The sequence below is a fragment of the Trichomycterus rosablanca genome, chromosome 4 (genome assembly GCF_030014385.1).
Source record: "Trichomycterus rosablanca isolate fTriRos1 chromosome 4, fTriRos1.hap1, whole genome shotgun sequence".
In the NCBI taxonomy this organism is placed as follows: domain Eukaryota; kingdom Metazoa; phylum Chordata; class Actinopteri; order Siluriformes; family Trichomycteridae; genus Trichomycterus; species Trichomycterus rosablanca.
This window is the reverse complement of record NC_085991.1, coordinates 33,921,311-33,945,322: the sequence shown is the minus strand read 5'-3', so window position 1 is coordinate 33,945,322 and position 24,012 is coordinate 33,921,311. Positions and strand designations below refer to the sequence as shown.

At 41.1% G+C, this 24,012-nt stretch overlaps 1 protein-coding gene across 1 annotated transcript in view; it reads right to left on the bottom strand.

Moving 5' to 3' along the window:
• Positions 1-14,168, bottom strand: part of rbpjb (recombination signal binding protein for immunoglobulin kappa J region b) — an 86,741-nt gene extending 72,573 nt beyond the window's left edge. The window contains exon 1 of the mRNA XM_062993261.1: positions 14,097-14,168. Within this exon, the coding sequence (XP_062849331.1) occupies positions 14,097-14,116 (20 nt within the window). The 5' untranslated portion in view covers positions 14,117-14,168. The remainder of the gene's footprint in view (positions 1-14,096) is intronic.
• Positions 14,169-24,012: the final 9,844 nt, after the last annotated feature.

Genomic DNA, 24,012 nt, shown 5'->3' with positions numbered 1-24,012 from the left:
TGTCTGATCCACTCATACCAGCACAACACACACTAACACACCACCACCATGTCAGTGTCACTGCAGTGCTGAGAATGACCCGCCACCCAAATAATACCTACTCTGTGGTGGTCCTGTGGGGGTCCTGACCATTGAAGAACAGGGTGAAAGCAGGCTAAAAAAGTATGTAGAGAAACAGATGGACTACAGTCAGTAATTGTAGAACTACAAAGTGCTTCTATATGGTAAGTGGAGATGATAAAATGGACAGTGAGTGTAGAAACAAGGAGGTGGTCATAATGTTTTGCCTAATCTGTGTATATTACTGTTAAGCAAAATTTGAATGGTTCATGTTCAACTGAATATGGTTTAAGCAACACAGCTGGGTAAGACAAATAGATAATGATAATCAGAACTTAGCCCAATATTTATTTCATTTCATTTTCAGGTATCACCACTGTTTTATCCTAGTCAAGGTTGTGGTGTGTCCAGGTTCCCAGAATCACTGGGCGCACCCTGGACAGAATGCCAATTCATTGAGGGACTATGCAAATCATGTTGGTAAGTAAACGTCTGACCGGCTAATAGCAGCACTGGATATTCGAACCCTGGATTTTAACTCGCTGCATCACCTGAGAACCTAGCCTAATATTTGACTGAGCAAATATAAGCAACTACAAAGTTTTCTTTAATGGACATAGTATCTACATGTCTATGTTTCAGCTCTTGATATAAAAACTGGTAGTCTTAATGTGTTACAGTTCGATATGTTTCTGGACAGCCCTCTTAGTTCTACTGACTAATATGTCAGTTTGGCAATTTCAGCCACACCTCTTGCTAACGGTTGATTAAAATCAAGTGATGCAATTTTGACAGTAGTGTAGCTCTCGTGACAAGCTCAGCAACTTCCAAAGTGTGGTTTAAGCAACACAACTGGGTGAGACGAATAGTTACATTAGCCATGTAGCTTGAAAGCGCTTGTTTTTATTATTTGGTTTTGTTTTCATGTTTTATCACTGCTTCAATCTGAGTCACGATGGGTTCCGTTTCTCCAGTAGCACACCTCAACCAGGACGCCAACCCATCGCGTGATAAAGATATTTAATCTTAAGCATTTACAAATGTACTTAATGGAACAAAAGTAGTCACATCCGAACCTTGACTGGGACATTTGGTAATTCTCTTGTTTGTGTAGTAATGAGGCTCTTGCTCTCTGCCACTACAAGTTCTCTTTTTCTCTTTCAGACTGTCACAGTAAAATTAAATGTCACTGTTTACAGTTACTAGGCAAATTTGTATAAACAGCCATGCAGAAGAAAAAAGCCCTCCGATCCTCCAGCAGCCGAGAGTATTCACCATCAGTCGCGGTCACTCCACAACGCTCTAGCCTTCGACTTCAGCCAAGACAAACAACTCATCAGTGAGGGCCGTTTGCTGTCTCACACAATCACACAATGAGCACATCTCTGCCCCCGATTTTAGTCTCAGCCAGACTCGCTTGCTTGTGAGGCCCTCACATACGTTCAGGCTTATCTAATCCAGAAAGAAATTATGTTTACATTCATTTAGTAGATGCTGTTTACATAAATAATTATGAGGTGCTCACCAGTGCTGAGATCAGAGTTCAAATCTGAGCAATGCTATCTGCCGGCCGGGCATTTACACAGACATGATTGGCTGTGCCTGAGGAAGGGTGGGATGACTGTCCAGGATATTCCTACCTTGTGTCCTGCGTTTACGATGAAATCACAGAAACCCTGACCAGGATAAAACGATTAACAATGAAACAATGGAGTTTTTGTCCATGATTTTTACCGTGGCCCAGGCAACACAAACAACAAAGGGGCGGTCCGGGTCCTTTCTGTGCGAGATTTGCATGTTCTCCCCGTGTCTGCGTGGGTTTCCTTCGGCAGTCCAAAGACATGCAGTCAGGTTAATTGGAGACACTGAATTGCCCTATAGGTGAATGGGTGGGTGTGTGTGTGTGTGTGTGTATGTGTGTGTGTCTGCCCTGTGATGGACTGGTGCCCCGTCCAGGGTGTTACTGTGTGCCTTGTGCCCATTGAAAAGCTGGGATAGGCTCCAGCACCGAGTGAGTGAGTGAGTAATAAAAATGGTGGTAATCTGGTCCCACTGTGGTTTACAAAACGTAAAGTTCATTTTGTGTTTATGTGCCAGTTAAAATGTGTTTTTTTTTTTTTATTATTACTATTATTTTTCTCTGCAACCCATTTTTTGGCTCGTGACCCACCAAAGGGCCGTGAACCAGGGTATAAAAAACCCTGGCATAGCCCAATATTTATTTTATTTTATTTTTATGTATTACCACTGTTTTAAGGTTGTGGTGGGTCCGGGTTCCCGGAATCACTGGGTGCAATGCAGTAACACACCCTGGACAGGACACCAATTCATTGACATAGGCAATCATGTTGTACGTTTGTAAACGTCTGATCGGCCAATAGCACCACTGAATATTCAAACCTTGGATCCCAGCGGCAGTGGGCTTAACATAATTTATCTCTGCACCACCCGAGAACCTAGCCTAATATTTGACTGAGCAAATATAGCAATTACAAAGTTTCACTTAATGGACATAGTATCTATATTTCTATGTTTTGCCTCTTGGTATAAAATCAAGTAGTCTTAATGTGTTACAGTTTAATATGTTCCTGGACAGCCCTCTTAGTTCTAGTGACTAATGTCAGTTTGGCAATTTAAGCCACATCTCTAACACTTGCTAACGGTTGAACAAAATTAAGTGATGCAATAGCTCTACTCTACTGACAAGCTCAAAAAGTGTCACCTAAAGCCCTAAAAAGAGAAACACAGATATGGGGAACATTTAGCTCATTGTTCTTGACTTTTCATGTCCTATATTTCCAAACGTTTTTTTGTGTGCTGCTCATATGTAAAAGAATATGAAAAGTAAATGTGTGGGTAAAGAGGGATCAACTCCATACCAGACGAGTGGTGACTAACAAACACCCCCTCCGACATGTGTGCAGTAGCTGACTGCATCTTTTCACCTGGAGAAGACGAGTTCATATACCCTGTTTCCCCAAAAATAAGACAGTGTCTTATATTCATTATTCAAACCACATCCAACAGGATTAACTGTGGCCGCAAGAGGAAGCTGTCTGAAAGGGATGTTCGGGTGCTAACCCGGATTGTATCCAAAAAACATAAAACCACGGCTGCCCAAATCACGGCAGAATTAAATGTGCACCTCAACTCTCCTGTTTCCACCAGAACTGTCCGTCGGGAGCTCCACAGGGTCGATATACACGGCCGGGCTGCTATAGCCAAACCTTTGGTCACTCGTGCCAATGCCAAACGTCGGTTTCAATGGTGCAAGGAGCGCAAATCTTGGGCTGTGGACAATGTGAAACATGTATTGTTCTCTGATGAGTCCACCTTTACTGTTTTCCCCACATCCGGGAGAGTTACGGTGTGGAGAAGCCCCAAAGAAGCGTACCACCCAGACTGTTGCATGCTCAGAGTGAAGCATGGGGGTGGATCAGTGATGGTTTGGGCTGCCATATCATGGCATTCCCTTGGCCCAATACTTGTGCTAGATGGGCGCGTCACTGCCAAGGACTACCGAACCATTCTGGAGGACCATGTGCATCCAATGGTTCAAACATTGTATCCTGAAGGCGGTGCCGTGTATCAGGATGACAATGCACCAATACACACAGCAAGACTGGTGAAAGATTGGTTTGATGAACATGAAAGTGAAGTTGAACATCTCCCATGGCCTGCACAGTCACCAGATCTAAATATTATTGAGCCACTTTGGGGTGTTTTGGAGAAGCGAGTCAGGAAACGTTTTCCTCCACCAGCATCACGTAGTGACCTGGCCACTATCTTGCAAGAAGAATGGCTTAAAATCCCTCTGACCACTGTGCAGGACTTGTATATGTCATTTCCAAGACAAATTGACGCTGTATTGGCCGCAAAAGGAGGCCCTACACCATACTAATAAATTATTTCCTGACTCGCTTCTCCAAAACACCCCAAAGTGGCTCAATAATATTTAGATCTGGTGACTGTGCAGGCCATGGGAGATGTTCAACTTCACTTTCATGTTCATCAAACCAATCTTTCACCAGTCTTGCTGTGTGTATTGGTGCATTGTCATCCTGATACACGGCACCGCCATTGGATGCACATGGTCCTCCAGAATGGTTCGGTAGTCCTTGGCAGTGACGCGCCCATCTAGCACAAGTATTGGGCCAAGGGAATGCCATGATATGGCAGCCCAAACCATCACTGATCCACCCCCATGCTTCACTCTGGGCATGCAACAGTCTGGGTGGTACGCTTCTTTGGGACTTCTCCACACCGTAACTCTCCCGGATGTGGGGAAAACAGTAAAGGTGGACTCATCAGAGAACAATACATGTTTCACATTGTCCACAGCCCAAGATTTGCGCTCCTTGCACCATTGAAACCGACGTTTGGCATTGGCACGAGTGACCAAAGGTTTGGCTATAGCAGCCCGGCCGTGTATATTGACCCTGTGGAGCTCCCGACGGACAGTTCTGGTGGAAACAGGAGAGTTGAGGTGCACATTTAATTCTGCCGTGATTTGGGCAGCCATGGTTTTATGTTTTTTGGATACAATCCGGGTTAGCACCCGAACATCCCTTTCAGACAGCTTCCTCTTGCGTCCACAGTTAATCCTGTTGGATGTGGTTTGTCCTTCTTGGTGGTATGCTGACATTACCCTGGATACCGTGGCTCTTGATACATCACAAAGACTTGCTGTCTTGGTCACAGATGCGCCAGCAAGACGTGCACCAACAATTTGTCCTCTTTTGAACTCTGGTATGTCACCCATAATGTTGTGTGCATTGCAATATTTTGAGCAAAACTGTGCTCTTACCCTGCTAATTGAATCTTCACACTCTGCTCTTACTGGTGCAATGTGCAATTAATGAAGATTGGCCACCAGACTGGTCCAATTTAGCCATGAAACCTCCCACACTAAAATGACAGGTGTTTCAGTTATTTTGTCCAACCCCTGTATATATATATATATATATATATATATATATATATATACTGAGCCACTTGTACAGCAGGGACGGTATTGCAGCTTCCGGCCACCAGGGGGAGCTCACCACAGCACACTCGTACAGCACAGCAGGGACAGCGTATGGTCCAAACAAAAACTTTGCTAGGTCTTACTTTCGGGGAAGGCCTTATATTTAGCAATTCAGAAAAACCTCTACTAGGTCTTATTTTCAGGGGATGTCTTATTTTCGGGGAAACACGGTAGCGCTCAGTCTTGCGCATGGAGAGTCAAGCACTGATTTCCATTATCCCTCGTCTCTGTGCAGGTGTCATCTATTAGTCAGCAGAGGTCGTATTTGCATCAGTTATGAGGAATACCCTCCAGCATACAGCCCTGATGGATGAGCCAATCATTGTCTATGTAGACGCCCAGCCTGCCGGTAGCAGAGCTAAGATTCGAACTCACAAGTTCAAGATGTTAGCTTTGGTATGCTAAAATGTTTTACCGCTGTGTCACCTGAGTGCCCTCACCACACACATTTGACCATGAGCTTCTTAACCCTTTCCTATCGTACAGCCAGCCCTGCTGGTCCAGACCACAACATTGTTGCCATCTTTTGGCTAGCGCGGTTGGCCTGTTGGGAAAACTCCATACATATTTATCCATAGACCATTGCTGCTGGCCCAGACCAGTCAATAATTAGGAAGTGTGTAGCTATTTAGAGAACTGCTTTTCTGTCATTTATTGAGATTTTGGTGGGCTTAAGATGGCAGCTGCCAAATAATGTGCAAAAAAGAACGTAATAAGAAGGAAATCTCATAGTTAGTTGTAAGCCTGATTGAAAAGACTACACTTTATGAGTATTTTACTGGAATACCTCTGTAAGTAGAACTAAAGTGCTAGGATTGGAACCAGAATTCCAGTGTGAGAATTAGAAAAACTATAGAAAAGGACATTTCTGTTCTCAAACATTAAGCTGAGCTGTGACTCACACAGTGAAAGAATGAAGCACCCCGTTATCTACCATCAGCTTTTGGCCTGAAGTGATAAACACAATTTGATCTACCATGATGAAGCTAAAACCACTGGAAACACACACAAAATACTTTTTTACACAGAAGTTATTTAAACACCAATCATTTTAAAGAATCAAGCAAACCAGAGAAAAACAGCAAAACTTTCCAAAAGTTTGTCCCATTTTTACAGCTCGGCCCGTCACACAGACATTCAATAGCATTAAAACTAAGAATGTTAGACTAAGAATGCTAAAGTCCCTGCTTAAATACTCGACCACACACTCACAGCTCAGCAGGAAAAGAGAAACTCGCATGTGGCAAGAGTCCAAACTTTTGCAGAGTGCCAAGCTAAATCATGCTTGGCTGGTACCAAAAGTAATCCTAATTTAAACCACCCGTGACTTAACAGAGCGTCTAAGGTTTTCTCTTTCCAGTACTCATATTAACACGAATTTAAAGACCTTTAATCTGTTCACTAATGCAGCTTGTACGCACCCCACAGCCTTTTTATGGTTGAAATAATACACAACCCATGTAACTCGTAGATACATGACAGTAAAGTACAGTTCCTTTTTATGTCGTTTCACATTGTTATTGCTGACCGAAACATTCTGTCACTGCTCAAAAATCGAATGCAGTGGCGCCCAGATGGCACAGCGAGATATTCCGCTAGCACACCAGCGCCGAGATTCGAAACTCCGAGATTCGAAACTCCGAGATTCGAAACTAGGCGTTGCCACCGGTCAGCTGGGCACCATCTAGCGGGCAAAATTGGCAATGCCTGCAGGGAGGGATGACCGGAATATGTGGGCGGGGTCTTCAAACGCTGTGTAAGGACCCTTATTGGCAGGTTGCATGGGTGGAAAGGGTCAAGTTAAGGGCTGCGTGCGGGTCGAAGGAGGCATGAGTAGCAATATGCCCTCCTCAACTGCAAAAAATCGGGGATCCCCAGCAGTGGAACACAAATTGACTACACTAAATTGGGAGAAAATGGGGGAAAAAATGCATAAAATATATAGATTTTAAAAAATCGAATGCAAAATGAAGACGGTTTAAAAAAAAAATATTTGTCAGTAGTGCTACCACATCTGCACACATACAATGTATAATTCATATCCTGTACAATACCTGTACATCTGGACTTAATAATTATTATTCCAAATCTTCTATATTTATATTCCTCATTCCCATTTTAATAATTTTTGTACATCTGTACATTAATAGTCTTTAAACAATAACCTGTACATATAACAGATGGTGCTAGTTTATGTAAGTTAAAGTTAATGTGTATATTTTTTGTATTTAATGTGTATTATAACTGTGAGGGACTATGCACCTAAGATTTTCACTCACCTTTCACACCTGTGTTAAATTGACGTGACAATAAGGTGATTTGATTTGATGTATCTTTACCTTAACAATGGACAGTAGTGTAAAAGGACTAAAGGGTAAAAGTGGGAGAATTTTGCTTTAACACAAATAACCTCAGCTTAGTACGAACTATTTGTATTAAATTTTATTAGGATTTTAATGCATGTTTTTACACACTTTGGTTACAGTCATAACAGGACAGGTAGTTACTCATTACACAAGGCTCATCAGTTCAAGTATTTAATGTCAAACACAGTCATGGACAATTTTGTATCTCCAATTCACCTCAATTGCATGTCTTTGAACCCCCAGGGGAAACCCACTCAGACATGGGGAGAACATATAAATTCCACACAGAAAAAACCTGGACTGCTTCACCTGGGCATCAAACCCAGGACCTTCTTGCTGTAAGGACACGGAGCCGTGCCACCCATTTAGCAGGGACTAACCTCATATAAACACACATAGAAATAAAGAAGCCAAGCTTTCCTTCTAGTAAACAGCACTTACTGAGGGAGAAACTGAAATTGGAAACATGTTAAATCAAATGATCGAGTTGAATTTTATTCCCTGCAGGCGTACTGTGTTGGAACAGGCAATTAGCGCTTTCACAATAGCAGATGATGCAGAGATTACTATCTAAATGCTGACACATGCACATGGTAGATCTCGACATGTTTAATATATACACAAGACGACAAAAGTTTACTTTTTTACTCTTTTAAAAGATCAAAACTTATTAAAATTGCATTTTAGACATATATGGACGTTTAATAGCCGTTAGTGTAGATATGGGTTTAGAAAAAATGACTTGACAGTTTAAGTAAAATAAATCCACATACTGACTGATGTGAAGCTTAAGTCAAAGTTAGTTGTTCATTTCATTTCATTTCTTATTTTCAGCAACTACTTTATCCTGGTCAAGGTCTCAGCAGTTCTGAAACTGACATTTCAGCAAGAAAATGTGTTTGGATTCCCCAGGTCAAACTGATGATTCCACTTAATAGAAATGCAGTAAACAGAAAATGATGCATGTACAAAAGTTATGGATTATTTAATATTTTTTCCACCACTTTGTAAAATTCAGCAATTAAACAGAAATTTTGGACTCAAATTTGCAGACAAAACATGGAATTTGATATTAGGAGTTCAAAGTTATCATAAGTGTACATTGTAGTATAACAACATAATATTTTCATAATACTTAATTCCAATCACTCCACACTTCTCCCATGAGCCTTTCCAACCAGAAAAAAAGAGGGCAGCGGGGCCAGTGAACACTCGCATTTTCAAGCATTACAGCAACAATGCCGTGTTTCATGCTAATGAACCCTCCTTATGGCTCTTTAATTACATTTATGCTCCCCCCCCCTAAAAATCCCTGACTGACCCCTTGACTTGCTCGTGTTTGGAGATCGGGGGAAGGAACCGTGCAGACAGGTGGCCGTTAAGCCAGTAGCTGGTTTCCCAAAACAAACCGTGGAAGTTTGGGTCTGCTGGAAACCCCCAAATAAGTAGACAGTCATTCCTCCTATTTTATTACACACATATGAGCCACTGTGTCACCTACTCAGCTTAATAAAGGATTAGAAACATGAGTGAATGTAGTGCTGGACAATAATTCAATATCGATATATGTCGCGATAGAAAATATTTCAATAACGGTGATATGATTTTTAAACAAATTCGATCGATACACAATACGTCAGTGTGTGATGATGTACGCCACAGGCACAAAGCCAGTGCTCAGCGTTACCGCTCTGATTACACTACGCTACCTACAACACGGTGGATATTAGCTGCAAAATGAGTTCAACAGCTATGAGTGAACGAGCACCCACAGTCAGACATCCCAAGTATCCCAGAAGTTCCGGAAGTCTCCTGTATATACATAGCGGCTCCCTGATGCCCGCAAGTCAAATAAAATCTCCCGGTATCTAGAACGACTGCCAAGATCATCATCTAGTTATACTTTCTAGTGCACTATGTAGTGAACATGAATGCGTTATCTAATACACTATCTAGTGCACTATGTAGGGAACATAAATCCGTGATCTGATATACAAATTAGTGCACTGTGTAGGGAACATAAACCAATTGTGTAATTAACTATCTAGTGCACTACGTAGGGAACATAAATTCATATCTAAAATACTATGTAGTGCACTATGTAGGGAACAAAAATTATTTTCTAATATACAATCTAGTTCACTATGTAGGGAACATAAATCTATTATCTTTCACACTATCCGGGGGGGGGCATGGGGGTCCGGGTACGGGGGTACCTCTCTGAAATGAGTTTTTGCAACTTGGGATGTCTGCACAGTTGAAAAAGAAGCAGACGAAATAGTTGATAAGAGGGGAAAGACTATTTTTTTTTCTGTATTCTTCAAGCACAACACCTGCTGTAGCAAATTCTGCAGCAACTCTAAGCACTTTTTATATTCTTTATCCCGGTTGAGCACTTTTGTTTGAAAATGTTTACATACAAATAAAATAATCAGTCCATGTTGTGGATTAAAGTTGGTTAAGACATATGTTAATATATTCTATTATATTATAAATTGTCAAAGCTTATGTTTATTTGAGAATGATGTCATGTTTCTGTTTGTGTACAAATGCTGAATACAAATAAAAGGTAAAAGCTAATTTATTTGTACCATTATTATTATTATTACTATTATTATTATTATTATAATTATTATGTAGTTTTAAAGGGTGAGATTTCATAGACTTTGCAAATACATTTTTCCAGAGGTTTGCAGTTACACATGTTGGTGTTCTTGGCAGTTTTTCTCACATTTGTATTATTCATATCGATATCGGAATTATATCGTATCAACCGAAATTAGGAGTTATATTGTGATATAAATTTTAGCCATATCCTCCAGCACTAAGTGAATGGCTTCTTTGAAAAAAACACTGTTTGGAAATAACAAAGGGATTTAGGAATGCATGAAACAAGATACTATGCACTTAAAAAGAGTTTTGCTCACTATAACACTCAACACTTTCATTGTATTGATTTCAATGTCTATATATGGTCGCTACAGCATATTGGCTTTACTGTGGTATACTATGTCGGTCAGGGGCATAGGAACCAGGCAGGACTAGCTGTCGATCGGGCACCTAGATACAGACGTGTTTGGCTATGTTCGCCGGCCTGTACGGGATGTGTTGCTGCATTTGTTAAGCTTAGTATTTCTGAGGGAACAAACCACTGCGACTCTGACGAGTATAAAAAAACTTATTTATGGTTTACGTTGTAAGTGTATTTAGACATGTTTACTTTAAGTGTGATACATGTCTACATATTGGTGCACTTAAAAAAAAAACTATATCAGGGTTAATAGGGGAGGGAGTGGAGTAAAGACATCGATACAGTATTATTTCTATTTTATTTTTTTATTTGATTATCTTTTTATGCCTTTTGACATATTTTTCTATCCAATTTAGTGTAGCCAATCCACAGCTGGGGACCCCAATGGCATTCAAGGAGGGTGTATATTTGCCTGACACACACTCCCTCCGACGTGTGCACAGTCCATCAGTCCCTTCTTATTCACCCATATTTCGATTGCGTGTGAGGTCAGCTTCGCTGTACGGAGAGTCACACCCTGATCTCTGCACTCCTCCACTTATTGTACACAGGGTTGATAACTCAATCCGTTAGTCCTGTCTTTCCCACCCAGCAGACTGGAAGCCAGTTTTGTCTGCTGCAAGCATTAGTCAATTGTGCCTGCTAGAGGTAGCAGAGATGAGATTCGAACCCTGGAGCTCCGAATCTCTGCGCTGGTGTGCTAACGGATCATCCAGCTGCGCCACCTGGTCGCCCTTTCTTTAATTGTTTTTAGCAACGTAAAATGACTAGTTGAATAGATGGCTGCATTGCCTGCATGTATGCTGTTGGTTGTTGGTAATAAATGCAATCCCCCTTATTCTACCAGTCAGTATCAGCAGCTGATATCAGAATAGCTTGCTTACTTCAATAAAATACACAGAATAAACGTTTGTGCAATCGGACAGAATAAGAATATGTAAGAATGCAGCTGATGGAAAGAATCAGCAGGGTGAGTGGGACTGGAGTGTGAAAATTCTTTGCGTGCGTGAATTACTACTTTGTAGTGTCCACTTTACGCACTGTTTAGACAGCTGTGTCTACTGATAGTGAGCGGCAGGATTTACTGTTGTGGTCAGAGGATACTAGCTATAGAATGACATCACTAGAGTCCACTCATTTAATTTCTGATTGAGTCTGGTATGAGCGTGCGATGTCCTCGAATGCACTCGGCAGTTAGGATCGCTGGTCGCTGATAGGAGCTGAGCTGTTTTCTAAACAATGCTCAGGCCATAAAACACACACACACACACACACACACACACACACACACACACATCAGGTTCCTCCTCACACAATCAGGTAAACCTTGCATGATCAGTTTACAGAGCACAAATACAAGCAAACCAAAGTAAACAAGCAGAAGGAGCGTTGTTTCTGGGACGAGGCTTTCAGAAACAAAGCCGCTCAGTTTCGACTACATGTGTAAGACAACTTAGTGGTGGCTCAGTGGTTAAGACACTGGACTACTAATTAAAGGGTTGCCAGTTCTGGTTAGTAGTGTTGAGCTTTTCAGCAAGGCCCTTAACCCTCAGTTGCTTAGACTGTAAGTCGCTTTGGATGAAAGTGTCTGATAAATGCAGAAAATATAAATGTTAGAACAGTGTATAAAATATTCTAGAATGATAAATAAAGACTACAGGGATTCAGCATAGTAGTGTTTTTATGCATTTCCCCCCATTCTTCCTCCCAATCTAATCATATCAAATTAACTGATCACATTTCTCTTCCTCTACTGCTGCTGACCTCCACTCCTGACCAAATAGAGCCATAACTAACACACACACCCTCCGACACGTGTGCAGTGGCTGACGGCTTCTTTCCCCTGAATGAGGCGGGTTGATATGGAGATCTGTATCACGCACGGAGAGTCGCATTGCCACCCTCTGAAGCCGATCATTGTCCGTATAGTCACCCTGCCGGCAGCAGAGCTGAGACTCGAACTCACAAAGTCGAGATGTCAGCTCTGGTGTGCTAGCCTGTTTTACCACTGAGCCACCCACACTCGTATCAGCATGTTTTGGTTACATTCATGACAGAACAGGTAGTTACTGGTTACACCAGATTCATCAGTTCAAACACAGTCATGGACAATTCTCTATCTCCAATTACTTTGACTCAAAGACATCGTCTTTGGACTACAACATTGAAACCGGAGCTCCCGGAGACAACCCAAGCAGACACGGGGAGTACATGCAAACCCCACACAGAAAAGACCCGGACAGTCCCACCTGGGGATTGAACCCAGGACCTTCTGGCTGTAAGGCGACAGTGCTACCCACTGAGCCACCATGCTGCCAGCATAGTATTTGTTATTATATATATGAAAACAGGTCTCGGGTGCAGAGCTATAATCTGATGGCTGCAAATGTAACTACACGGTCATGTAACAGTAAAGCCGGTAGTTGCAGATTTTGAGTACAAAAAAACATGCTAAATCCAACCAACAACTTTGACTATGAGCAAATATATGTGGACACGTCTTCTAACTTTAGGTGTTTCAGCCACAACCATTGACCATATTTTGGTTTTCCAAAAAAGAGGCAGACATGCAGTCCATTGATCTGTAAATGTTCTGATGCTTTGTGGTGTGAAATGCAAAAACTCCCTCTGCAGCAGTAACACTAGTGGTCATTTCTAGTTCTAGCTTTAAGTTACTTTGGATAAAACACACTCTTTAGAATATCTATATAATAATTGGGTAGTTTTGTTTCAGATCCATTAGTGGCTCCCTGTTAGCTTGTTTTCACGATCAGATCACAACACAGACCCTAACAACAAAGTAATGATCAGGGTAGACAAAAATCCAACAGACATCAATACACCAGGGTGACTGCAGCAGTAACACTAGTGGTCTTCAGAGAGCCCTGACCTCAAGCCCGCTGAACACCTTGGAGTCTAACTACAACACTGAATATCAGCCAGGACTTTGGGTGCTTGACCTGATTTTTTACATTCACAAATTCCAAGCCTTGTAGAAAGCTTTCCCTGGTGAGTACAGCCAAAAACAGGGAGAGGGGGGATATCCATGTTGATGCCCATGGGTTTAGGATGGTGAGGTCCACAAAGCTCATGGTCAGGTGTATAGATTAATCAGGTCATGTAGTAAATGTCTCTTTATATGTTATTGATTATGAGGGCTATAAACTGTAGAATAAAGAATAATCACAAGTCTAAATTTAATACACAGATGTGGGGTTTAGTTCTTTTTTAAATAAACCCTCATTGTGGCAAGGTAAACTGCTCCTTTATTACAGGTTTTGATGAATTTGGAAGTAGAAATGATCCAGTTTAGTGTCGATCGTTATTTTGTGAGCACAGTTTATGATTATTTACATTTATGGACGGTTTAGTGATTGTTTGGGTTCATTCTCTCCACGCTGTGCTGTTTCCACGTTACTGTCCCTTTAACCAGCACAGTGTAACAACCGTCACTACACAAGAGCCGCTCACACTGGAAAACAAACACACACGCGTGTACTCTGTGCAGAGTCTCCACAAAGAACTCCAGCAGCAGTTCCACAATAGCACAGCACCGAAATCTCCGAGCACAGACCCACCAGATAACAGTAGTGCTGAATCTCAGACTTACCCTGTCACAACAGGCGCCATCTTCCACAAACTCTCACCAAAAGTCCAACACTCGCGAGAAGCGCTCTCCTCTCCAGCTCAGACCGACCCGCCACCACCGCCGCCGCCGAGACACCACCAGCGGACTGAGCCGCAGGGACAGGGAGACACAGGGAGACACGGGGAGAAACTGCGAAACACAGGGAGAGAGACAGGGGGCGGGCTGAGGGAGGAGGGGACAGGACGCGCACAGTGAGAGAAAAGGGCAGACGCCACAACAACAGGCGTGGGAAACTTCTCACATCTCGCGAGAGTTAGAAAACTCTCACAATAGAGCAGCATGCAGAGAGGCTTGAGTTATCGCGAGAGGATGGTTGGGTTACACAGGGCTGAGGAAAAGAACCAGCCCACTTTTCTCATTCAGGTCGTGCGGCGCAAAAAGCAAACAAAATGAGCACAGAAATAAGCCTTTTACCCTTTTCTGTAATTGTTTTATACCTAATTATGTATTTAAATATAGTTTTATATTTATACCACAGTGTAAAATTTGTGTTGTCCAATAGAGTTTAAACTTCCAAAAAGTAGAGAGGGTTAGAGCAGAAAGGGTTAAGGGCCTTGCTCAAGGACCCAACAGTGGCAGCGACGGGATTCGAACTCCCAACCTTTCAGCTGAAAGCCCAAAACCCTACCCACTGGGCTACCTCTGTCCCAGTGGCCTAACTAGGTGCTCATGAATTATGTATATATATATATGTATATGTATATATGTATGTGTGTGTATATATGTGTGTGTGTGTGTGTATATATGTGTGTGTGTGTATATATATATGTATATATCTCAGAATGAATTAAAAGTACTCACTCACTTTTAATATTTTACTTAACGAAAATATTGTAACATAATAATAACCACCTGGCGAGTGCAGCCAATGGGGGGCAGTGCGGTGGGAGCTTTAGTTCATGTCGTGGAGGGCCCCCCACCTGCCATGGGCCTCAGTGCAACTGCCCCCCGGTAGTTACGCCCCTGCACTGTCCCCATCAATACACTGATGTGTATTACTTCTTTAAAACAACACTTAATTGTTTACAGTCTAAAAACACCAAGCCTCACAGCAAGAAGGTCCTGGGTTCGATCGCCAGGTGGTGCGGTCTGGGTCCTTTCTGTGTGGTTTGCATGTTCTCCCCGTGTCTGCATGGGTTTACTCCGGGAGCTCCGGTTTCCTCCCACAGTCCAAAAACATGCAAGTGAGGTAAACTGGAGACACTAAATTGTCCATGGCTGTGTTCAATATAACCTTGTGAACTGATGAACCTTGTGTGAAGGTAAATTACCGTTTCCTGTCATGAATGTAACCAAAAGTGTAAAACATGACATTAAAAGCCTAATAAACAAACAATTAAGACACCAATCGATTTAGTTTTTCAAGGCTTTGATGTAATCTGTGCTTCGTAATGCATCACATGTTTCAAGTGGGACACAGGTCTGGACTGCAGGCAGACCAGTCTAGCACCTGCACTCTTTGATTATGCAGCCATGCTGTTGTAAAGTGTAAAAAGTGTGGTTTGCATTGTCATGCTGAATTTACCAAGGATATTAACCAAGGATCTGAAAGATGCGACTCACAATCTTTCTTCTCTTCTTCCATCTGGAAGACGTTATAGGATCTTAAGGAAACACACCTCCAGACTAAAAAACAGCTTTTTTTTTTCCAAGGGCCATCATAAATAATGCCCTTCTACCCCGCCCACCCACCTCACTACTATTGTAAACTAATGTGCAATGACTTGTGCAATAATACTGTTGTTTAAACATGTGCAATACTGCTACACTTCTTTATAAACTTTTATATACATTTTTTATACACTTTTTCTTTATAAACGTGTTTAGACCTTAATATTTAAGAACTTAATTGTTGTGTTGCTGTTTTTTTTTTTTTTACCATTTTAGTGTGTGTATGTGACAGTGTATGTTTCATGTTTCCTGGAGCTGCACAGAAAATTCCATTTTATTTTTAATACAATGACAATAAAGACATTCATTCATAATAAGTGTAGATACACCATTTGGCCAAAAGTATGTGGACACATCTCTTAATTATTGAGTTCAGTTTTCAGCCACACTCATGTGTATACATTATATACATGTATATACAATCAATTACATAAAATCAGCTATATTTCTCCAACATTATGGAAGAGTTTGGTATAGGACCTTTCTTGTTCCAGAATGACTAGACAATCTACAGAGCCATGCACAAAAACCTGAGGGCTCTTAATTTCATTGAAGGCATTTGAGATTAATTAAAATTCGTAATTATTATTATTAATAATTGTTTATCATGAAGCAGTGAGCATGAATTCTCACAGAAACACTCTAAAATTCTGTGGAAAGACCTCCCAATAAAGCAGATTTTGGTACTGTCACAAAAGAGCAAACGGACTCGCGAGAGCAGAGAACATCTGAAAATCCCTTTTAAATTACTGCCCTAAGTCTATATTTAACTTTTTATTCTTGGTTTGTTCTTAATTCCTGTTTCAGTTGATTCATTTAGCAACCATGTAACCACATGATTTCTACAGTCCGTGAAGTAGTTTTCCCAGACACAGCGCAATTATAGTACAAAACGTCAAATTTATAGTGCCAGATTTTTCTTAGTCATAAGTTTTTATACATTAATTGTTAGTTTTAGAAAATCTGCTGAATTAAACACAGTAATAATTGTTAATGTGGTTATGCAATGTCTTTTGACTTTGTGTTATACCTTATGGTACAGTAATCTGTGATCACACATTTAGCAGTAGCCCCCATTGCCAATTAATGTGCACTGTACCTACACTATATGGCCAGAAGTATTTGGACACCTGACCAAGTGATGAGACTCCAGGCCAGTGAAGTTTCTTCATGTTTTTACAGACTCTGCTTTGTGTACATGATCACAGTCATGCTGGAACAGGAAAGGGCCTTCCCTAAACTGTTGCTGGAAAATTGGAAATGTATAATTATATTCATAATCTGTTTATCAATAGTTGTGACCGAAACACATGAATTCAATAATTAGAAAGGGTGTCTTAATATTTTATTCATATAGTGTAGGTCCCGGTGCCAAAATTGCTCACCCTTCTTGGTCAGGGACCAGGCGTACCGCAGTAGACCATATGGGCCATATTTACTTTCAGCATCTGGAGGAGATTGAGGTCACAGCCTCACCTTCAGAGAACTACTACTTTTATGAGTTCCATTGTGCAACTGAAAATAGACAGTAGGTGAAGGTGAGGGACAATAGTGATGCAAAACTTACCTAACTGTTGAAACCTGTGTTCCAGCAATTTCGAAGTACTAGCATAACTGTTTTATTGCTTCTTAAATTACTAAGGAATTGAAAAAATATATATCTTTGGCACATAGAATCTCACTGTTTTTTCCAAAAACAAGCTGAAATATAGACTTGTCTGCACACAGAACACATTTCCACTGTTCATTGGTCCATCTCAGATGACTTCGGGCCCAGAGAACTCACCAGCGTTTCTGTGCAAAATTAATACAGTAGATCGTTGACTTATGAATTTAATTGCTTCCAAAGGGCTGTTCTTAAGTCAAAATGTTCGTTAGTTAAACCTATTTTTCCCATAAAAAATAATGTAAATAGAATTAATCAGTGCAAGACCTCCCAAACCACCCTCTTACCTAACCTTTCTAATGTCTTAGATGCTCTTTTATGTTATAAATACAAGTATATTTTCCCTTAAATCTAAAATTATAGAATAGACATTCCTGTAATAAACAATAATAAACAACAATACACAGTAGTACTGTACTGTACATAAAACACCACATTACATTTCAGTACAGTACGTGTGCTGTACCATACACCATAATAAATTTCCTCTTTTTTATATAAAATGTATTTACCAGAAACAACAATAACTCTCATATTTCTCTGTTATCTCCTTCTTTATTTCAATAGTGTTGTATTTTGTAGGTGTAATTGCACAACAGAAAGAATACTTTACTCAGCGATTTCCTTCTTCTCTCTCACTCACTGTCCCCTCTGTCTGATACACAGTGACAGCTACTGGCAGGAGTAATTATACTACACAACAAATAGTGATCTTTTTCATTTTCTTACCACTGCACTTCCTCTGCACCTTCTTTAGGGACATTTTAATATTGAATTTTACAAAATATAAAGAATGTTCACTCACTGCATATATATACAGTGTATCACAAAAGTGAGTACACCCCTCACATTTCTGCAAATATTTCATTATATCTTTTCATGGGACAACACTATAGACATGAAACTTGGATATAACTTAGAGTAGTCAGTGTACAGCTTGTATAGCAGTGTAGATTTATTGTCTTCTGAAAATAACTCAACACACAGCCATTAATGTCTAAATAGCTGGCAACATAAGTGAGTACACCCCACAGTGAACATGTCCAAATTGTGCCCAAATGTGTCGTTGTCCCTCCCTGGTGTCATGTGTCAAGGTCCCAGGTGTAAATGGGGAGCAGGGCTGTTAAATTTGGTGTTTTGGGTACAATTCTCTCATACTGGCCACTGGATATTCAACATGGCACCTCATGGCAAAGAACTCTCTGAGGATGTGAGAAATAGAATTGTTACTCTCCACAAAGATGGCCTGGGCTATAAGAAGATTGCTAACACCCTGAAACTGAGCTACAGCATGGTGGCCAAGGTCATACAGCGGTTTTCCAGGACCGGTTCCACTCGGAACAGGCTTCGCCAGGGTCGACCAAAGAAGTCGAGTCCATGTGTTCGGCGTCATATCCAGAGGTTGGCTTTAAAAAATAGACACATGAGTGCTGCCAGCATTGCTGCAGAGGTTGAAGACGTGGGAGGTCAGCCTGTCAGTGCTCAGACCATACGCCGCACACTGCATCAACTCGGTCTGCATGGTCGTCATCCCAGAAGGAAGCTGACGCACAAGAAAGCCCGCAAACAGTTTGCTGAAGACAAGCAGTCCAAGAACATGGATTACTGGAATGCCCTGTGGTCTGACGAGACCAAGATAAACTTGTTTGGCTCAGATGGTGTCCAGCATGTGTGGCGGCGCCCTGGTGAGAAGTACCAAGACAACTGTATCTTGCCTACAGTCAAGCATGGTGGTGGTAGCATCATGGTCTTGGGCTGCATGAGTGTTGCTGGCACTGGGGAGCTGCAGTTCATTGAGGGAAACATGAATTCCAACATGTACTGTGACATTCTGAAACAGAGCATGATCCCCTCCCTTCAAAAACTGGGCCTCATGGCAGTTTTCCAACAGGATAACGACCCCAAACACAACCTCCAAGATGACAACTGCCTTGCTGAGGAAGCTGAAGGTAAAGGTGATGGACTAAACCCAATTGAGCACCTGTGGCGCATCCTCAAGTGGAAGGTGGAGGAGTTCAAGGTGTCTAACATCCACCAGCTCCGTGATGTCATCATGGAGGAGTGGAAGAGGATTCCAGTAGCAACCTGTGCAGCTCTGGTGAATTCCATGCCCAGGAGGGTTAAGGCAGTGCTGGATAATAATGGTGGTCACACAAAATATTGACACTTTGGGCACAATTTGGACATGTTCACTGTGGGGTGTACTCACTTATGTTGCCAGCTATTTAGACATTAATGGCTGTGTGTTGAGTTATTTTCAGAAGACAGTAAATCTACACTGCTATACAAGTTGTACACTGACTACTCTAAGTTTTATCCAAGTTTCATGTCTATAGTGTTGTCCCATGAAAAGATATAATGAAATATTTGCAGAAATGTGAGGGGTGTACTCACTTTTGTGATACACTGTATATATAGAGAGAGAGAGAGAGAGAGAGAGAGAGAGAAACGGTTGGAGTCAACTTGTTTGTGATGTCACGTGTTTCGCGAATTTCTGTTCATAATCCGAAATTTGTTCGTACGTTAAGTTGAAAAAGATCGTTCGTAACCCAAAATGTTTGTATGGTAAACCATTCGTAATTCAAGGGTCTACTGTATATGGCTTACTCTTTGCATATTACAATTTTAGCTTGCATTTATTGATGCAGCTGTGGACTGTGTTAAGTCACAATGATTTTCCAAAGTACTTCCAAGCCCACGTGTCCATCACAATAGCATGTTAGTTGTTCTAACAATACCGCCTGAGGGCTTGATGAGCAAACACATTAAGCAGTGTTTTTCGCCCTTGGCCTTTACGCATCGAGATTTCCCCTGATTCTGAATCTTTTCATGCTATTATGCACTGTAGATGGTAAAAGACTTAAGTTCTTTGCAATCTTCTGCTGAGAAGCGTTGTCTTTGAGCTGACTGACAATTGTATCTCAAGTTTGGCACAAAGTGGTAAACCACAACCCATTCTTGCTTGCAAAGACTATACCTTAAGTGGTCTTGATGGCCTCACCAGTTGCCAGTTAAACTTCTAATTGTGGAACCTTCCAGAAATAGTGTTACTTGTATAACCTTAGTCTCATTTTTGAGAATGTTGCAGGTGTCACATTGATTTTTTAGAAAGTGTCCCAACCTTTCTAGAAATGGGGTTTGTACATTTATGGAATTTAACAAGTGCTGTTATCCAAAGCAACTTACAGTTGTGATTGTATACGATCCAGGTATTTTGGGAGTTAAGGGCTGTGCTCAGGGGAGATTCTGGCAGATTGGAGCTTGACCACAACCTTCTAATTTCTAGTGCAGTACCTTTACTGTTAAACTACTACTGTCAATTGTAGAAAATAAGGCCAAAATTAAAATACAGTACTAAAACCCTTATTATTTCTTACATTTGACATACATTAGGCACACACTTCATTTAGAGTTAACAAAAAACATAGGTGATTGAATACTCAGTTTTGGACAGTGTAATACTGGAATTGCTAAATCATCTGAGACCACATCCGATATACTAATTCAAATAAACATCACTCTAAAATTGGTCAATAACGTGTCAAACTCTTTCCACAAACATGCTTGGCAGTCCAGCTAGGCTCTGTTGTGGCTGTTTGTTGTTCATTACTCATTCGCAGAATCCAGATTTGGAAGATTTACTGGCAGTGTGACTGTAGATTCCAGAAAGCCCTTTCAGATATCCACAGCACTTCAATACAGAGGGAACACGACTAGGCACATCAGACATAAATCCTCACAACTCAGATCTGAACTGCATTATTCATTTTTTATTACTGCTCTTTAAGTCTGCCAGAGCCAGGAATGGAGAGCAGGGAGGGGAAGCTGCAAGAGGCATGGGTGGAGTGACAAAGAGTGAAAGTGAATGCTATAGGCAAAGTGTGATAGAAAATGGAGAGAAACTGGGACTGGATTGAAGCTTTGGGACCTCAGTCTTGAAAAAGAGAACCTAAACACTATTTAAATATTTTTCCACTCTTTTTATTGCAGTTTGAGGAGAACCTCCTGTTACTTCAAGTTTTATAAGAAGCATAAAATGTCCCAAATCGTCCACAGCTGAAACCAGTTAACGATCTTTTAATACATACCTGCATGCTTGGTATTCCTTGAAAAGTGCAGCACTACAGCACTCAGTGGATATTTGTGACTATGAGTTTAATCTTTTTCAAAATCTTTCTAGTACCATTTTTTAATTTATTTAAAAAAATGTTACTAGATCTTAAATTTTCTCCCAGTTTAGTGTAGTCAATTTGTCTTCCGCTGCTAGGGAGCCCCGATTTTTTGCAGTTGACGAGGGTATATTGCTGCTCACGCCTCCTCCAACCTGTGTGCAGCCCATAGTTGGAACCCTTTTCCACCCATGCACTCTGCACAGGTGCCTCTATCCGCCAATCAGGGTCCTTACACAGCGTTTGAAGACCCCGCCCACATATTCCGGTCTCCCCTCCCTGCAGGCACTGCCAGTTATGTCCGCTAGATGGCGCCCACCCAACTGGGGGCAACGCCGGAGTTTCGAACCGAGGGGTTCAGAATCTCGGCACTGGTGTGTTAGTGGAATATCCCGCTGCACCACCTGGGCACCATCATTTCTAGTAAAATTTAGATGTTACTGTAGCCTAGTGGTTAAGGTACTGGACTAGTAATCAGAAGGTTGCTGGTTCAAGCCCCACCACTGCCAGGTTGCTGTTGTTGGGCCCTTAAGCCAGGCCCTTAACCCTCAATTGCTCAGACTGTATACTGTAACTGTAATGTAAGTTGCTTTGGATAAAAACGTCTGCTAAATGCTGAAAATGTAAATGAATATTTTCAGATATTACTATTATTGAGGCCATGAAGTACTGTGTATTGTATTAATTCAGGTCCATGTGGGTTTCATTTGGATACTCCCAAAACAATCAGAATGTGGACTGGATGCTCTAAATTACTTCTAGTGACTAAGTGAATGTATGAGTGTGTGTTGCTTTGCAATGGATACATAAAATGTGTGAATGAATGAATGAATGAATGAATGAATGGGATTAGTGAGATTGGCACTTTTAACAGTTAATATTATTTATAATCCAACAAAATATAGTTGAAACTCTGAAAACCATCTCTGTTGACCCCCATTTGTTTATGATAGCATTGTCATGCTTTTTGAATAATTACCACATAGTAGGGTAGCTGTAGCCTAGTAGTTAAAGTACTGGATCAGTAATCAAAAGGTAGCTGGTTCAAACCAAGTTGCCTCTGTAGGACCTTGAGCAAGGCCCATAACCCTCAATTGCTTAAACAATATACTGTCACAGTACAATAAGATAGAAATGTCTGCTAAATGCTGTAAATGTACCACATGTAGACAAATTGATTATTCAGTATTGATAACTCACTTACTTTACCAAATATGAAATCGAATATTCATATTCATATATTCATTCATTTAAAAATAAAACAAAGCATTGACTCCTATGTCAACAGTACATTTTCTATACCATCCCTTCGCCATTTCACTGTTTATTAAAAATTATATAGACTAAGGACATGTCACAACATGTATTTGTATCTGTGCTGCCCTGTGCTGTAGTGTGTCCCAATATAGGACATTTATATTTGCTTTACACTTCAGCAATTAGTGCTTCTTTTCTGTAATGTATAGAATATACTAGAATTATGTCATTTAAAGTGGGATAGAGTAGACACCTAATTTGAAATGTGGGTTGAACAATTTTAAGTGCATTTATATTTATGTACGTACATACATACATATACACACACACATACACATATACACCGATCAGCCATAACATTAAAACCACCTCCTTGTTTCTACACTCACTGTCCATTTTATCAGCTCCACTTACCATATAGAAGCACTTTGTAGTTCTACAATTATTGATTGTAGTCCATCTGTTTCTCTGCATACTTTTTAGCCTGCTTTCACCCTGTTCTTCAATGGTCAGGACCCCCACAGGACCACCAGAGAGTAGGTATTATTTAGGTGGTGGATCATTCTCAGCACTGCAGTGACACTGACATGGTGGTGGTGTGTTGGTGTGTGTTGTGCTGGTATGATTGGATCAGACACAGCAGCGCTGCTGGAGTTTTTAAATACCATGTCCACTCACTGTCCACTCTATTAGACACTCCTACCTAGTTGGTCCACCTTGTAGATGTAAAGTCAGAGACGATCGCTCATCTGTTGCTGCTGTTTGAGTTGTTCATCTTATAGACCTTCATCAGTGGTCACAGGACGCTGGATATTTTTGGTTGGTGGACTATTCTCAGTACAGCAGTGACAGTGAGGTGTTTACAAACTCCATCAGCAGTGTTGTGTCTTATCCACTCATACCAGCACAACACACACTAACACACCATCACCATGTCAGTGTCACTGCAGTGCTGAGAATGATCCACCACCCAAATAATACCTACTCTGTAGTTGTCCTGGGAGAGTACAAAATGTACAAACAAATGTACTCTTAAAGTATAAACACAGATACAGAAAGAGAGCGAGAAAGAGAGAGAGAGAGAGAGAGAGTGATACACAAAGATCCTTAGGCA